The sequence below is a fragment of the Harpia harpyja genome, chromosome Z, assembly GCF_026419915.1.
Source record: "Harpia harpyja isolate bHarHar1 chromosome Z, bHarHar1 primary haplotype, whole genome shotgun sequence".
NCBI lineage: Eukaryota > Metazoa > Chordata > Aves > Accipitriformes > Accipitridae > Harpia > Harpia harpyja.
The window spans coordinates 104,255,781-104,274,056 of record NC_068969.1 but is presented as its reverse complement, the minus strand read 5'-3'; the positions used below and the strand labels follow the sequence as shown (position 1 = coordinate 104,274,056).

The following is an 18,276-nucleotide window of genomic DNA, read 5'->3' as shown; positions in this document are numbered from 1 at the left end:
CTAAGCCAGAGTCTTTCAATTATCAGCGGCAATGGAGAGGTGACTGATTTTCATAAACATTTCTGAGAAAAAAACCCATACATTCCACATGACTGAATATTAAACTTGATAATTTTGAGGAACAGGAACACACACACACACACACACACACACACACACACACAGATTTTTACATCAGCTGCTATATTTTGAAGGATCTTTGAAATTAATATGTAAGTTAATTTATTTGTAAAGTATTACAACAGTCAGTCAGCAGAGATTGCGTGCAATAACTTTGCAGAGAAAAGACTGTAGAGATTTCATACAAAAGCTAGGAAGTTTCAACCCTGATGTAAAAACCCCCTTAGCTTTAACCTTGGAACTGAGACCATGCTGCTGTTTGTTTGTCAGAAGCTTTTGTGGTGATTCTTAGTTGCTTTCCACTCTTAGCAGGCCAAATTGCACAAAACTTGTGAAAAAAACGTAAGATGAGAATGGCAAAACTTGGCTTTCTTTTATATCATGGCCATTACAAGAGATAATGTAAAGGAGCTTAAAATGAGTGTATGTATCATAGTTTCTAAGTAAGTGCTTTATTCTGACCAAAATGGATTAAAACAGCCATTCCATAAAGGAAAATTAAGTACCCAAAGGAAACCTTAGGGATTTAAATTTTATGTGTGTGTGTATATATGTACACACATGTAAAATAAATAAATTTTGACCCCTAGTGCTGGCTTTCTCCCATTCAGTAGCAAAATGAATGCTTAGGAAATACATATTAGGAGCGTATCTCCATAGCTTCCAAATGGTAAGGTCCTTAGTAAATACAGGTATGAACAAACCAGTACAGTTTTATGACTATTAATCTTTATTGGCTAAATGTATGGTTTACAAAGTAAGCAAACATTCCTAACACAACAAGAAATACTTTTTTCAAGATTTTTCCTACTGTGAACATTAGCTTATGATGCCATCTATCTCATACAGCTTGTGCACTTATTCCAAAAGAAAAACATTATCTGATTACGTGGTGGGTGGGTTTTAGTTTGAAGCTGTGCCAGAATTTTACTAAAATGCTTATTAAAATAAGCATGAAAACCTATGTGGTGCAAACCTGACCGGAGTTCATAAAGAAACAGGAAAATTCATTGGATGACAGTTCATTAAAGCTAATATTTTCAGTGGTTGATGCTTAAAACTAAAAAATCACAAGTCATAATCATCAAGTATCAACATGCATTTTTCATTGTAAGACGTGGTTTACATACACTAGGAACGTGTACAAGGACATACAAATTTATAGGGCAGATTTTGATTCATTTGCTTTATTGTTGTGCTACTGATATCTGTATACAGTATAAAAGAATTTCAAATAAATGTTTTCCTAACCCCGCTTGCTTGTTACACATTAATGGCAGGTAATGTCTGGTTAAAATGTAATTTATATTAGCTTGTGTGTGGAGAGCCAGAATGTGCAGAAGATACATTCAAACTTCAGTATTGTCTCAGTATATTTGGTGCTGATTCTGATGAAAAGAAAGTAGCAAGCCAGGATTTCAGGTACCCAAATTTTGAAAAGCCGGTGGCAAATATTAATGGTGAGGAATGGCCCAGTTTACTGTGACCAGAACTCATGAGCCAGCCAGCATTTGCTTTCACCAGTTAAATACTGAACTGGGTTAGCTGCTGCTTTGCCAGGCTTCAGTGTCTTTTCCTGAAATACTGGTACTTGGAAGGCTGCTAGGAAAACTGTATCAACAACTTCACTGTTAAGTAAATATGCAATATTAAAAGGTACATCCTTCTAAAAGAGCTCCAAACTCCACAAAGCGTGTGTTTCTCTGTTTGTGCTGTTGGCATATCCCAACTTCTCCAGAGTATATGCCTCTGCTTTGACACCTTGCATTCAGTTACATCAGGTTTTAACAATTTGAAGGCTAGGAAGAAACATTACAGTTCCCCTGTCTGATCCCCTGCACACTGCAGCTAAATTACCTTAGCTTCAAGCTGCTACTAAGGCAAGAATTACTACCACTCTTCTTTTAAGAGAGAGAGAGTGAGCATAAATATGTACTAAAAATCTATGAAAAATGACACCAGATACATCTTCAGAGGTTTGAATGCAATAAACCTGAATCCTTGACATCTTTATTTTCACATTTTTTTCTTCTATTTGTAAAGTTCATTCTAGTCCAGTAAAAACTTCTTCCTTTAAATCTGGTCTCAGCTGAGCCTACTTATAATTCATTCAGGCCTGTTTCCATGACGCAAACTTAAATGAACATGTAATAAGAACTGAATAAATGAACACAAAAACTTGAATCAATTATTCCATTCCTGACATATACTTAGCTGAAGTATATTTACAGACAAAATTGACTTTACTGCGCAAACTGCTCTCTAAATTATTTAAACTCCTTTTGCTTTGTTTTTCTGTCACTTTGGAGAAGAGAGCAATAGCAACATTTAATGATTCACTAGATAGAGCTGAGGTGATAGTACATGTTCTGTGAATCTGTGTCAACTACCCAATGTATTCAGCTTATCTCATACACAAATAGCAACACATTGCATCAAAACAAGCCTTCTTGATCTTTCAATGTTGTAATGCTGTGCCACAGGCCAGAGAAAAATACCAGTTCCAAAAAAGAAGTTTCCTCAGATAAACATCTATTGGGTTGTTTCTTTTTTTACTTGGTTTCAAAAAGAAGAAACCCAGCAAAGGTGGAGAAGCGTTGATGGTCCCCATGGAGGGCTCCGTTTCCCATTCGCAGCCAAACTTCATCTCCCTTGGCAAGTTTTAGCACTGCACTGTTTCCTGAAGTGTCTGCTTTCCCTTTTGATTCATAGCTAGGGATGAATATTTTAACAAGTCAGCTTTTTGTTTCTCAACAATGATTAAACAAACAACTTTAAAAAAAAAAGAATCCAAGAAAGAACATTGTTATCCTGCACAAAACTTCCTTGAAAGGCTTGCCAACATTTTTTCAGCTTTATGAGGAAATTTTGGCATCTTTCTGCATTTGATCTCCTGGTCAAATTTTGCACCTTACTTAACTGCATCATTTCATTCCTTTCTGAAATTCTGGAAGTTTAACTTACATATTTTTTTCCAGGGCATAGGAACAAATCTGTTGTTTAAAATAAAACTCTGCTCGTTCATCACAACAAGATTTCCTGTGATACTCTTTTTCCCTTGGATTCATTCCAGCTAATTTTAAATGCCTCCAGGTCAGGAGTCTCACGTGAGCTGAGCCCCTGTGCTCCTGGCACAGGCGGTGGGCAGAGAAAGGCAGCTCACTCCATCCTGAGGCCTTTCATTGGAACGTAGATGCGTTTGATGTGGGCTAACCTGCTGGCTTTGCATGAGTGTTGGTTCCCTTTCTTCCACCTGTTGCCTTTTCTGACATCAATGCTGCAGGGGAAAAAAGTTGAGTACTTTTGCAGGAAAGATCTACTGGGGATGAAGTACCCTTTGGTGGTGCTTCAGGTGCGGGCTGTTGAAGAAACCTGGACAGCTTAAATGAACCTGCTATCATCTAACTGCCTAAAATCCAGTGTGATCCATCTAAGCTTTTGTGTCTGCTTATTCAGGCTCATGAGACAAGCTTGGTTTTGGCATCACACCCCTGGTTGGCACTAAAGAAATAATATTTTTTTCAAATATGTATTTTTTTCAGATATCCATTTGGCTACAAGCTCCTTGACCTGGTCCTTATAGAAGTTGATAAGCTGGAAGTGGATCCTATTCTTGATGATCCTCCAGCTAACATAAAGAATTCAGAAACTTTTTATTCAAAGTGTGCTAATGATAACAAAGCCAGTAAATGGAGCACCTTTGCTTCTTACTCATCCTTACTACTGCAGTTTAAATGCTTTCCACCTTTAAAGTAAATTACTCTCCCCTAATCTTTAACAAGATTGTAACTAGTTGCTGAACACTTCATTATGCCCTTTCTCTGACAGGCAAAATGAGGATGAAGATATATTTTAACAGAATGACAGCATGTTACCACTGGACTCCAACCTTGACTTGCAGTGCTAATTCATTTCCCCTGAGCTTTGAGGAACTTGTGATCAAGGATGAATTTTAGGTCCAGGATCTGTGGGAGGTATGATCCAAATTTGCAAGTTGAGGAGGGCAAAATACAATAGTTTTTCTTTGTTGGTTATTTTACCCTACAGAATTTCTTCAAAAAATGAACAATTTCATGTTTCTTGAAATGTGAGCAAGGTACCGCATCTGTGCAAACACGTCTCTTGCATTAAAACGTCCTGGCCCTTCACTTACCTATATAAGCTGAAAACTGTATTACCATTATGCATCAGGTACACGTACACTTCCTCCACATCTTCATGTTTCATCATATTGAAGGTGAAGAAATACACCCCTGAAAAGATTACCAAATACAATGTGTTCTCTTCATAGAGGGAGGTAATCATGCTACAAACTTGTGCTTCTTGCTTAGAAAAAAAACCAGCTGAGGCCAAAATTACCTTCCAGTTGCCAGTGGGTATTTTGCATCTGCTTATAGCGTGTGAAAATCTAATTCATTTTTATTCTGCATATGGCAGGGGTTCAGCCACATCCTGTTCCAGAGAAATAGGACTGTGTTTGAACATGGCAGGACCGCTCATCCCTTCCTTCTCACTGAAAGGTAAATTTCCCAGAGGCTAAGTCTAGTGGCCCCTCTCTCACCTCTTTTTCCTTACCTTCTTGCTCCTGCCCTCTCCCAAAAGGGCAGCCTCCAGGCCAGCCAGGGCTCAGCCTTAGAGGCTGTCAGACAGACAGCATGTTGCCCAGGCCAGGCAGGGCATGAGTGGTTTCAGCATCACCCACTGCTGCTCGCTTGGCAGTACTCCATACTAAACAATGCAGGCATAGCCACTGGTTTCTCTTCTTGCACAACACACGCTTACCATCACCCTTTTTCTTTCTAGCTCTTTCTCTGTCTGAAAAGTGCCAACAATGTTGTCAGTGCAACCACGTTATGTGTCATGAGCTCTACAACACTCCCCTGCGTGGGAAGACAAGCTCCTCATTCCTGAACAGTACATCTGTAGCATTGACCCTGCAATGGGAGCTTGGAGTTTGCATCAAAGTTGTTAAATCGTTGTGGGTCAAAGTTTTTTGACATCCACATCTACATTAACCTCAAAAGGAGACAGCTGTGAGGACACACACCGCTGTCAGTAAGATGTGCTACAGCAAACTTGGAGGGCCTGACTTTTATTCAATCTAATGTCATTTCCCATAGCAGTGAGTAAATTAATGGCGGGGTGAGAAAGGCTAAGTGAAGGAAGGTGGTTTCAGGCTTTGCTTAGATATGGTTTTGGTTATGGCCCTGCCTCCCCCATCTCCCGTTGTTCTTCTGGCACCACAGCTGCGTAAGATGGGGGATTGATGCAGTGGAGAAATAACTCAGGAAAAAATGTAATGCCTCATTTCCAGCCACACGTCTGTTGCAGGCCAGCTCATGGCTGAACTGGCATGAGGGAAGATAGGGATGAAGAGAGTGACTGGAGGCACGAGCTGGAGGAGGCAACTGTGAAGCTGCTGATGCTGCAACATGAAGGCCATGGTTATCTCATCACAGTGGCTGAAGGGCTAAAGGTCTCAAAGCAGATGGTCTTGCTCCCTCCCCAGCTCTGGCCATGCCTCTTCCTCCTGCCTTTGTCCCAGCACTAGTCTCACTGGCTGGCAAGCCCTCTCTTGGCTTGCTTAGTTTCCAGTCTCGTTTTTCCTGAAAGTAGGTAGCAAGAGCTATGCAGACTGAGTCTCATCAGTGCCTTGTGCACAGCCAGTTAACTAGTTTCTCATCATTATTGACCACACTTCTCCCTGTAGCTCCCAGAATTGCATTATTTTGTTTTGCAAACACTCACCATTAACTGGAGCACCAAATCTCCCAGTCATGACATCAAAAAAATTCCCAACGTTGGTTTCAACACTGCTGAAGATGATCCCACTGTTCTGGTTGCTGAAGTGAGTAGCCATGGAAGCCATGAATGCGACCTGCAAAAATGCAGTTCTTATTCAGGCAGTCATTCACGAAATGCACATGTGTAGAGGAATTAGCTACAGAATTTCTTCATGTATTTGCGGTCTGTTTATTTTCCTGCCAGAGATGTTCTTCTAGGGCCTGCTCCAAGGCCATTAAACTCCAGTAACAAACTCCCATTGAATGAAACTGGAAGAGGACTAGGCTTCTTACATTCAATTGGACTATTCATGACTGTAAAAGTAAGTGTATGGGCAAGTGTTTGCAGGTCAGGACCTTCGTTTGAGATTTTATTTACTTCTAAGTCTCTCTAGAATGATGCAACAGAAAACTGGCATTGAAATAGATGGTGTTTCCAACAAAAGTGATTTAATTAGTTTTTATATATTCCCCAATGCATTTGGACTGGATATTGCTTTTAACTGAATGTGTGGAATAAATAATGATTGGTAAAATCCATACACATTAGTGTTTCTTACTAACTACCTTCAGAGATAAATTAAACATTTTTATTAGAGATCCTCTGTAAGTGCAGTTGCTGGGACTCAACATTCAGTGCTTTTTCTCTCTTACCAGTTGCCCTGTACCCTCAATCACGACAACAGAGAGTGGTGGAGACCAAAAGAGGAAACTAAGAAAGTAAAAACTGTGCTTCAACTTCATGGTATACTTCTTGCAATGAGATGTATTGGCTGTGGAAAATCTTTCATAGAAAGCAGTGCAAAACCTCCCACATTGGACAATTCAAATTACCCTCAGCAAGATACCAGGGAAAAACCCTGCCAACTTGCATGGGCAGGGAGGGAGGTTATCTCTTCCGTGAGTCTGTGATCCTCCATCTGACTGTCAGTAAAAGGGCTACAGGCAGAATTGCTGCACCTGGATGCCAGAAGGTCACGCAGTGACTTGACATTTTATCTCTCTCTCTTAACTTCTTAGATGAGAAGGGTTCCATTACAGTTGTTACTGCCCCTCACAAAAATGACATTTTTCGTGAGATTCCAGCTATACTGGTATTAAGAAAACCCACCCCAATCTTCTTTTGATTTCAGATCCAAATGTGAACAAAACCAAAACAGGCAAAATCAAATGCAAGTCTGGATCCAACAATGGAAATCATTAGCCATCTGCTCAGAAATTTGAGGAGCTCCAGATGTGAGCTGAAAGCTTGGACTGATTTTCCTTATGCCTGCATGAATGCATTTTCTATGACGGCAAATTGTTAACTTCTTGCTTCTCAGCCAGGATCACATCAAAGTTCATCATGTGTTAAAGGAAAGCAGCTGCAATGGCAGCTTGATGGAATTTATTGCTTTTTGTCTAGATTCCATTTCACATTCTCTTTGACCCCATGCTACTTTTCTTGGGCTGATCAGAAGAGTTGAAAAAGATGTCCTTTCTCTCTAGGTCTCATTTTGAAATAGCAGATCAACATGGACATGCCAAGTCTTTCAAAATAATCCTGTACTTAAACTATTATTGGATTCAAAAGTGTTTTCTCCTCTACCTATCCCTGCTCTAAAATTCTTAAGCATGATGTTAACAAGAAATGATATGCTATACTGTGTAAAGAATTTTTAAACACGTGTTAAAAACAGTGATGGAATTTTACTTGGAAACAGGTGAGCTTTTGTTATTCAACCTCTTTCATTATTCAGTTTTTAATTACATTACTGCCACTATCTTTATGTACGAAAAAAATGCTGATAGCTCATTTTAAAATTGCAAAAGGATTTATGTTGAATGTAATTACAACAAATACATTTTTAAGATATTCAGCTTTAGTGTTAATTCCAGTTAATTATTTAAGAATACTAAAATAATTCTACTTTATTACAAAAGTCCAGTAATTTTAGAAACTATTTTCATTGTGAATTTTATTCTGTGCAATTACCCCATCTTCATGCAACTTAGAGAATTCAAACATACACAATGCCAAGAAATACAAAGCCATTTTCCCACACTGCACACGTTCGTTGTACTGTTGATTTTGCTGTTAATTTGCATACCTTTTACAACAATATAAAACATATATGAATGACTGTTGTTGGGAAACAGTATCCTTCAGTTAAAAGGTGTAGATCCGTAAATAGACCAGAACTTCAGTTTTCCCCATAGTCAGAGTGTTTGGAAGTGGGATTTCTTTTTGTACATGTTTGCTTATATCCCACTTTGTCCCTTCAGTGGCGAACTTGGTTTGGGGCGTACAAATCAGATCAAGACTAAGACACTTCCATTGAAGTGTGTCTGTGTGAGTGAGGATGCAAACTCACTTATAGCTTCTGCAGATCTATATACTCTGTGGTATGTGAAGTCCCATTTGCCCAAAAGCAACAGTGACTGTCAGATTAAGCTGAGTTGCTCTTCTAGATCCTCAGTTATTGTAATAGGAGCTCAGATGCTTCCCTCACATGTAGGTTCTCTGAAGCTGAATCTGACTGCAATCACTGGCCCATGCAAACGCACCTTGTGCCATTTGACATGCTTTAGGATTCTGCCACACGGGGCTGGCTGATATGACCTACAGAGTGGCAGCTGGAGACCAGGAGGGCTACATCTCAAAGGCTTGCCATGCATCTAAATCTTGCCTTCAGCATCTTAGCTGCACTACATCATATAGTCAAGTCTTCCTGCTATTGCAGATGAACTGCTCATATATTGCTACGCTGCAGTATACAGTGTGGAAATTCTTAAATCCCCTTTGCAACAGCAACCAAGGGTCTTAGTTACCCAAGTCCCATTTACTTTCAGTTGCCTTAAGAACAGGACTACACCACGTCTCTGCTGTACTGCAGGTATATACATACATAAGCTCTCCGCCACCTGCCAGATTCCTGGGACATGAAGAAGCTCTAATCCAAAAGCTATGAGTCTATGCCAACACAGTGTTGAGCCCAAACAAATATATCCCATCCCTCAGCAGAGCTTACAAGCTCAGGCTTGAACCCATGTTTTAATGCTTATCTGGCTTTTGGGTAGTTCATTCATGGGTAGAACCTACATGCTTCTCAACATATTTAAGGTATTTAGACATATAAAAACACAGATAGCTACTGAGGGGTATTTTTCAATACCAGAGGACTTCTGGCTGCACTCAGAGGTTTTGACCCAATACTTTAGGAAGTTGCATACATATGCTTCTGAGAATCTCACAAAGCCTGACTAACCTGAGAAGCATGGGCCTGAGTGACTCCTTTACTCTTTTCATATGCCATATGAAGCACAGTTATGTATGTGATACAGCTTGATAGAAAAATGATAGTCCCTGCTATTCTCCTTTAATGACCCAGATACTGGCTTTCTGCCCTAAAAGGGAACCATTTATGTTTCTTCCTGTCCATTTCTCAGCTGGATTCATACTCTAAGGAAAGACTAAGCCCTGATGTCTTTCTTTTCCAGGAAGATCTGGCAGAGCAAATTTGTCAGTCATGACAAGAGCTATATATGTCTCTCACTGTATTAATTTACAGGGGGATTTACTTCTTAAGTATGTTACAGTAGTTAGGTGCTGTTTTTCAGAGAAGAAAACCATAACCTGAGAAATGCTGCAGCCAACACAAGCCAGAGATTTTGTACCTGTAGTTCTGGGGGAATCCCAGGGTAACCCTTCTCGCCTTTGGGTCCATGATGGCCACGCTCTCCCCTCGGTCCCATATCTCCTTTGTCTCCTTTCTCACCTTTGGCTCCTTCCTGGCCAGTTGCTCCATTATTTCCATTGTTTCCATGATTTCCTTAAAGGAAACAGAGCTTTATGTTTAACTTAAATAATTTCATATAATATATTTTAACAGATGACTGTGACAGGGTCCTTCTCCACCAGTTTGCAACACATGGACTTTTCAGTACCATAAAGCCCAGATTGAGCTGTGATGGATAAGAAACAACTGTGTGGTTAAGCTGAAGGTGGAGGTTTTGAGGAGCAAGCTTCCAGAAGGACGTAGATTGATGTTTAAGAGTTAACCCTTATGCTGTCTTGGTGTTGCCATATAAACTGCTGATGTCTCAAGTCATTACATTGTTGGGGAGATGTGCAAGGGACAAGACCTTAGCGATTGTGAGGCTCAAGGAAAGTGAAAGCCCCTGCCTATTGACACGTACCAGGTAGCCTGCATAAGCACTCTTTCTTTTCCTTTTGTGTAAAAACTTATTTCTTCATAATTTAAGCTAATTAGGATAGGCTAAGATAATTTTGATTAATGTTTTGCTATCTTTAAAGCATGTCTACACAAATTAAGAATGGGTGTAGCCTTAAACTAGCTAAATGACCTATCTGTACCAAAACCTGGAAAGTGTGCATTCTCAGGCTGCTGGTTAGCTTGAAGGGGTTGATTGTTTGCATGTTGCTAGATTTAAAGAAAGACAAAATTTTTATAATGATGGCTTCTTGTAAAAAGGCTCATTATAAAAACACATTCCTGCATCTGCAGTGTTACTTACTTCCTGATGTTTGCTGAGGAAATTACTGAGCAAACTTCTATGCGACTGACAAAATTTTAAAGTTGGCTAGAATAACTGAGCAATTATTATGCCTATCTGAAACAAAAGCCTGACCTTTCAACTAATTACTCAGGGGATTAATTAGTGTCATCATTGTTCTAATTCTACCTGAATTTAAATTAGATTCTTTGCCACTCTGCTTGTTCTCTGTTTAGTCACTCTGGTTACGAATTTACAGGAAGAATGGTGGTGTTTAAGATCAAATCTAGGGATTAAGTGATTCTTCAGAGTTTTTGTATTGAGAAAAAAATTTACTTCAAAAAAGGAAGCTAAATGGTGGGAGAAATTAAGCATTGTTTGGATAGAGAAATCAATAACTTAAAAATAACAAGAATGATCCTTCATGTAAAGCCAGAGCTACTCCTCTACCAGTTCAGAACAGAAGTCTGCAAGTGACATTTGATTCAATCAAGGGAAAAGCAGCTGTTGTCATTCCCCTTATGGGCACGATATGAAATGCAGCAGATGAAGGAGACAGAGAAATTCCAGGGTGCAGAAGGTTGCTGTCAGCTATACATTTGTGTCATTCTGTGGTGTTAAGAAAGTGTGACTGCGATACATCCTCGCATGAGGAAGGGCAAAGCTGGAACTGGGCCGTGCCCCTGTATGTCCACTGCAGCCTTGAAAGAGTGGGTCTAATACAAAATTGTGTCCTGCTTCTAAGAAGCCAACAATTTATTAATACGTAATGCAATATTTCTTCACAAGAGGTCTCACCATTAGATTTTTCTTACTTGTATAATGGTCAATGATATTTCTATAAAGGGTTGATGCATGAATAGCTCACAGCAGCCTAATACCAAATATGCCTGTGACCTTATTTTGCCTAATACCCAAAATACGTCAAAGCAACAATTTATTTCAGTATTTTGCCAACTGAAGCTAGTTCTTGAAACACTGCATTCACTCAGATTTAACTTCGTAACAGTCAGATTTAACTGTTACTGTAAACCATTTCTACCAAAAATCACTACATTAATTTTTTGTGTGTATGGTTATGTCAGGTCTGTTACTGTCAATACATTTGTGAGGCAGAAGAATTATGAAGTTGCATTTTTATTGTGATGACAGAAGATGTAAGCTTTTGAAGATGAGACAAATCTGTCAGTCAGTGACATGTTCATTTACATTATACTTCTGCTTTAGGAATGGTAATTTTCAAATCCCTGAAGGTACCTGCTGTAACAAACTTACACCAACATGCACCTAACTATCTTTTTGTCTTCTCTAGGCTCTTCTTTCTCCATACCAATTATCAGATCAAAGCATACCCTTTTCCTGTGTATCCTGTTCTTCTGTATGCATTTTTAATGGAAAAAAAAAGTACTTTTTATTAGAGAAGAACAGAAGAAAGAAGGAAAAGAAGACATTTCTATGAGAGAATAAAAGCATATGTGTGTCTGTAAAATACTGGCTAGCAGTGTGCTAGATGAAAAAAAGCTCCTGAATACAGTACACAATAGCGTAGCTGGATATTCAAAAGTGATCCCAATAATCAACTCCAGGGAGCAAGTTCTTCCAACTTTAATGGCAGCTTCATGCTGCTTCAAGAAGAGAGACCAATTTGCTCTAGAAATGTAAGAAGATTACTTTCAGTATGAATTTGTGAAAGCTAAATTTTAATAACAAAAGGGTTTTCAGTGGAAAAGACTTTAGAGTCTAATTGAAAATTTGTCTCAGAAATTATAGAGAAACTTATTCCTGAATCTGTCCCCAAATACTGATGTTTGACCATTCTCTGATATTTCATAGAAGAGCCTGTGATTTATAGCCTGTAACTAGAATAATAAAAAAATGAATTAAACTTTGTCTTTACCTGGCATCCCAGGGGGCCCAGGAGGTCCTGGGGGCCCTTGGTAGAGTCGAACTCCAAAGTCACCACGGCAGCAGGAGCTACAGTCTGGATTCTGTGGTCCGGTTTGTGGGGGCTAAGTGCACAAAAGTAAGCTTTAAATAGCTCATTCATGGAGGGCATCAATCATATGCATGTCAGTTACAGGGTCTTCATTATATTTTCTCTGTTTATATATTTGGTAAGTTTTCAAAACACTTCTTATCTGGGCTGAAATCTCCCCTGCTTGGGTTGTCCCTGAAGATGTTATTTCTGGAAGATTTAAGGAAATACCTCTTCAAGTGTTCTAAGACCTATATGAATATTAAAAAAATAACTTGTCCTGTCAAATAATGAAGGTTTTGAAAGTAAAATAATACCAAGTAATGAAAGTTAGATGAATATTTCAGTTAGGTTCTTATACTGCTTTGCACTAATCCCACATTTCAGCTGACCTTTGTTGACAAACAAGCCTATGTACAACTAGTGGTAGGACGCAAGGGACTGCATCTGACATTCAGCAGTTAACTATCCTCTACTAAACATAAAGAAAACTGTGTTGGACCACCCAAAGAAGATGTTAAAAACTGTCTGTGCAGCATATTCCTCTTCATGGCCCCAGACTTGCATATTTACAGGCCACTAAATTTGGGAGAACCTAAAAAAGTACCAAGATACATGACAAAAATTTGAACCGACCGAAACACCTGGTGTTAGGGGCATTTGATTATTTGTAGTTGTGGGTGTGTAACTATGAAAACCTGTTTATATGCTGAAACTAATATAGCAGCATAAATAAACTAATGAGTTTATTATACACAGCTCAGCTACTGTAATAGTAGTTTGATAATAGCTTTGCTTCAGTGCTTTTCTTTCCCACATTATTGTATTTATATTAATGGCGTCTCATTCAATCCTGGCTGGATTTCGTAACTAGGCTTTTGCATTGATCTTGTGGTCACAAATCCTCCAATGGGTCAGCTGAGGTAGAGGTCCAGGATTTGATTTTATTTCTCTACCTCCTTCTTATTTCTCCCTCTTTATTTCTTTTTGCTTACAATTCTTTGCTATTATCCTGAGGTGCAACCCTGCAGTTCTTAAATTCTGGAGGGGGATAGTTACACCAATCCAACTACTACTTTTCTCTAATCATTCCACTATTTGTTTTCCTTTCCTTTCTTTCCACGCATCTTTATTATCCTCAAATTACTTGCCTAATGCAGACCTGTTGGTTTAACAGCAGAAAACTAGCTCTGGTTGGGATGGGAGCTGCCAAATGAACATATAGGTGTGCTGTATTCCTGTCATCAAGGTCATCAACTGGCTTCATCTGAAACACTAAACATTTCTGCCTGTGTTTTGAACAATACCAAGTCTACAATCTACCAATACCTACATCCCTAAAATTCATTAATTTCAAGAGGCTTGGGAGTTTATGTTTATGGATACAGAAAACCCCTTCATGCCACCAAAATACTGCAGTGCCTCTGATGGGACAGACACTTGCCTTCTCCAGCTGGAACCACCGATGCTGGAGCTGCCATGGGAATACAGGCTGACCTGACAGCTCAGCAAATATGCTTCATATTCAAAGAGTTATGGAAATGTCAAGACTTGCCAATGGGCAGAAAGGCTTCATATTTATGCGGTTTTGGTCAATACTATGCTTTTCACCTTAATTCTGGGTAAGGTCTATACTTGAGAAAAATGAGTTCTGCCTGTTGGACTGTCTGTTCCTGGAAAACCCATCTGTATCTTTCTTGCTGTTTTGTCTCTCCCAGTTGTTAGGAAGAACATAAATGACAATCATCAGACGCACTCTTTAAAGCTTTCCTAATATGAGAGAAGAAGTAGCCCTGCTTTCAGCTCATTTTCAGTCCTTGAAGGGGAGACAAGTACAAGAGGACTGGAATTGCACGAGCATTTTGCACCACCTGAAATGCTAATGTTGAGTGTTGCACTGAGATTAAAATCTCCAGCTCTTTCTTGATAGTGGTTCATATTCATTTTAAATGAGAAGGCAATCTATATACACAACTGCCAAGAGAAAAGAAGTCATATCAGCCTAGAAATGTGCAAAAACTTAGAACTCTGGATTGTAGCTAAGAGAAGGCATGAATCCAGTAAACTAGACTGCATGTGAGACTCTCTCTGTGCAGGTACAATTTGTTTTTTTACCCAATGCACTGAAATCCTGAACGACATTATGAGCTAACCTGCTATGTTATCATAAAATAGATACTAGTGCTGGTCATAACCAAATACTATTTGGCATTACCTCTCAAAAAGCTCAGCAGGTTATTAAATGTTAAATGAGGCAAGTCCTGCCAACCTAGTTGTATGAGAACAGTTCCACCAACTTAAAAGTAACTACTTATGCAAGTCATAAAGTAGTAGTGACTTATTATCTTTACTGATCCTTTGACTAGGAGGAAAAAAATGTTCATGGTCAGCTGCCAAGAACAATGAATATTCAGGATAGTCTTTTAATCTGTAAAAACAGAGAACTTCATGAAGAGTACATTTAAAGGAAAAACCTGTTCCTAAAGTAAAATTACACTCAAATGGGACAAAGAGATTAATTACAACCTACTTGCCAAAGGTGTCCTATGCAGCCATTTGCACATAAATTTTATCACACCATTAATCTTTGGCATTGCTCTCAGAACATGACTATGATTTAGGAGTTTGTGAAATGCATCTGCCACATTGATATCCTAATACAGATAGAAAACTGGAAATATTTCTGAGGCTATTTGCTGAATTTCCTATGATTTAGTATGTAGGAGGCAGTTCTAGGCAACAGATGGTCTATAAAATTCCCTTAACTTAAAGCTGTGAACGAATCATAAGTGAAGACCCAGCTCTTTTTCACTTCCTGATTAATTTTATGTGTTTCTGTTATATTGTCTAAGACAATGCAGAAGATGAGTAATGTACATCCACCATTCTTGGCTCCTGTTCTGAATGCAAAATAGCATGTCTCTGTGGCCACTGAGGCCCTCCATGTCCCTTCTCTGGCAAAGAATTAAACAAACCAAAATTGCCAAAATTCAGGGTAAAACACCAGTAGGTTGAGGGGTACCTGAAAGTTTTCAAAGAGCAACCTGAAAAGGAAGAATGTGGCTGGCATGGCTCTCCCCAGTCACTACGAGTTCTTGTGCTTGAGAAATGCACATTGTATTTTATGTAAGTTACCAGCAGTGTGGAAACTGGCCTTGTACCCAATGCAGCAAAGACAAATGCCATTGTCTCTGTTCCACAACAGGGAATGGGACCATTAAAACACTTTAGCAAGAGGGTGAAATTCTGCAGCCAGAGCTAAGATAACCAAGAAGGTAGGGACTTTGGGTTGAAACAGCTTTCAGATAGCTCAAAGGGAAGACAGGAGTTTGACATGAATTAAAACATGTCTGTGCCACCTTTGTTCCTCCTCTGCCTGGAAATCCCTGGAGTCTGGAGATGGAAAAATACCTATTGCGTCAGCCACTCTGTGATGGATTATGCCTGCCATGCATCTGCTAGTGCTCCATTTCATTTCGGTAAGCCAAAAGTTGCATCATTTCCCCAGCAAAGATTGCTTCTTAGAGAGGGTCTGGCAGGTAAACGACTGCCATCAGCTGTACTCACTCGCCAGGCTCAGTTTTAATGTCACAACCTCTTCCCCCAGCAGGCAACTCCAAATATGTTGCATTAAACTCTGATGAGAGACACATGCACCCCAAACACAGTGACACTTTCTGTGAGGGAGAGTTTGACCCCTCAAAAGTTGTAATTTTGTATTAAATCTGGCATTATCTGAAATTATGTTAAGTTAAAGGGGAATCTTCTTTGAGTACCAATAATACATGGTCTGTAGTATGCAGCTGCACAATTCTCTTTGCAGTAAAGAGGTACACACACACTAGCTGGCTCATTGGACTATATGCCAGATGGTTTACACTGTTTATATACTGCAAGTGCAATTTAACATACCTACAGTTAAATATCTATTTTGCTGAGTGCACTGGAGGAACACATAACTCCTGCCCAAGAAATACGAAATGCAAAGCACTATAAAATTTAAATACAGGGACTATAGTGGTGTATTAAACCTATTCCCATACTTCAATGTGTTTCAGTTCTTCAAGCCTAGGACAGGATTAAAATTAAATCTCCTCTGCTTATCACATAGGTTATTATTCAACACTTGTCTGCATGTCCATGATTTTTGGAATCCAAAATATCATAGTTTGATCTGAAAGAGTTTTAAAAAACAAATGATAAAAGGTGAACTCAAACATTTGTATCAGCAATAGGAATGAAACACTAATGTTCCTGTTGTTTCTAAAAAACATCAATCAACAAACACTTCATTTGAGTGGAATTTTGTTTTGCCTAGTGCTAGAAAAAGCTTCATCTTCTGCCCTTCAGATTTTTCCTTTTAAATTTGGACTGCAATATTTTATGTATAATCAAATTATGCCATTTTCCCTTTGCTGTGACTTAATGACTATAATATCTAAAATGTCATTTAAAAGGCATAAAAAGATTCCCAGGTTAAAACGCAGATACTACAGATGATTTAGAGTTTCATTCTGAGTCTTTTTTCCTCTGAAACTGTCAAGTTGATATATATTATTAAATCTACTCATTACATTAGCATCTGTTTTTTTCAAGTTATTCCTTAGAATAAATTTTTTTGAACACTCACCATTTCATTATGTTTGTCTCAAGCTCAAAAAATATACTTTATAGACATAATTTTCAGGTAAAGCTATTCTCTGCTAATTGAATCTTTCCAAATACCTCTATAAATTCTGTAATCTTCCTTCACATCCAAATGAGTTAACAGAATTTAAATTTTAATATATTAAATAAGTAATACCTTGAAATAATTAAGAGACTGTATATTAGAATATATGATTGCACAGGATCAGAGTTTCAGCAAAACAAAGGGCTGCTGTCTATGTTGAAACCATTGTCCCCAACCACTGCTGGTTCTACCAGCTCATTAAAAGATCCCATAAAGCAACCCAGCAGGATACAGACCAATACACACCTTTAATAAAAATAATTTCATAAATATATCACTAGTAATCTTAGCAAAAAAAAAAAAATCTCATTAGCTTTAAAGATATCTTTAGAAGATTAATTCAGAGTACCTGGACTCTATCTGAGGTAGTCAGTTCTACATCATCTACCTCTGGTCTCAGGACCTTTTGGTCTGTAGAAGTGCTATTATCAACAGTCCACTCTATAAGTTGACTCCGCTGTTTCAATATTTCCCTGCTTCTGGAACCTTTATGGCCAGTCTGGTGGTGACTTTGCAATACTTTGGCCACTGGTTTATAAGATCTTCTGCTCACCTCCATGTATTCATCTTGACACAGGCAAAATGGAAGAAAAAATAAAGCCAGTAGATGCCAACTGATGAAATCCTTCTCTGCCATGTTATTCAAAATAATTTTTCAGGAGTCCAGCAAATGCCTTGCAGAAGGAGAACCTCTTTGCTGCACCAGGAGTTATGTGGTCCTTTCAGCTTTTCCACTAGTAAGCCTGGCACTGAGACCAGTACCAGGTTTTATACGGTTGTGTGCAATAAATAAAACTAAAAATGCCAAAGTGACAGGATCCTTCATCCAAAATCAGTTATGCTCCTTTAAACAAACCAAGCATTATTCACCACTTCACCACCACAAGGAAAATTGATTTGTATGCTGGAAATGACCACAGCATTTAACGGACTCCCGTGGTTCCTATTTGGGGGCATTAAAAAATGTAGCACCTTTTCTTTGGCATGTTTTTGTTTAAGTGTGAAAAAATGTGATGGAAATGGAGAACATGTGGCTAATGGTTTACGCTCCTTGATTAGACATGGAAAGGCTGTGAATTCACACTCTTAAATGTCTTTTGGACACAGTCACCTTCCTTATTTGCCAGGAAATTCACACACACAACTGCGTCAGCCCAGTCCAAAAAATC

At 38.8% G+C, this 18,276-nt stretch overlaps 1 protein-coding gene and 1 long non-coding RNA gene across 4 annotated transcripts; one reads left to right on the top strand and one right to left on the bottom strand.

Moving 5' to 3' along the window:
• Positions 1–713: 713 nt before the first annotated feature.
• Positions 714–18,036, bottom strand: C1QTNF3 (C1q and TNF related 3). Of its 2 annotated transcripts, none has more exons than XM_052778953.1 (6): positions 17,457–18,036; positions 12,298–12,409; positions 9,561–9,715; positions 5,869–5,998; positions 4,274–4,373; positions 714–2,832 (listed from the first exon to the last, which is right to left on the bottom strand). In XM_052778953.1, the coding sequence occupies exons 1-6, from the start codon at positions 17,742–17,744 to the stop codon at positions 2,673–2,675; spliced, it is 945 nt and encodes a 314-aa protein (XP_052634913.1). In that variant the 5' UTR covers positions 17,745–18,036; the 3' UTR covers positions 714–2,672. The 2 variants fall into 2 exon arrangements, with proteins under 2 accessions (XP_052634913.1, XP_052634914.1); XM_052778954.1 differs by having other exon boundaries at positions 17,661–18,034.
• Positions 1,682–12,347, top strand: LOC128137773 (uncharacterized). 2 transcript variants are annotated; one of them, XR_008233833.1, is made up of 4 exons: positions 1,682–1,755; positions 3,949–4,094; positions 4,558–4,640; positions 11,713–12,347. It is a non-coding gene; the product is annotated as an uncharacterized LOC128137773 (long non-coding RNA). The 2 variants fall into 2 exon arrangements; XR_008233834.1 differs by lacking the exon at positions 11,713–12,347 and adding an exon at positions 6,561–7,623.
• Positions 18,037–18,276: the final 240 nt, after the last annotated feature.

What these genes read in the sequence shown, in the direction of transcription:
- C1QTNF3 (XM_052778953.1), bottom strand. Translation starts at nt 17,744, where the DNA reads ATGGCAGAGAAGGATTTCATCAGTTGGCATCTACTGGCTTTATTTTTT. An exon ending in CTACCTCAGATAGAGTCCAG is followed by an intron (nt 12,410 to 17,456) that starts GTACTCTGAATT and finishes TTGTGCACTTAG; the next exon opens with CCCCCACAAACCGGACCACA. An exon ending in ATTTGGTGCTCCAGTTAATG is followed by an intron (nt 4,374 to 5,868) that starts GTGAGTGTTTGC and finishes TAATCTTTTCAG; the next exon opens with GGGTGTATTTCTTCACCTTC.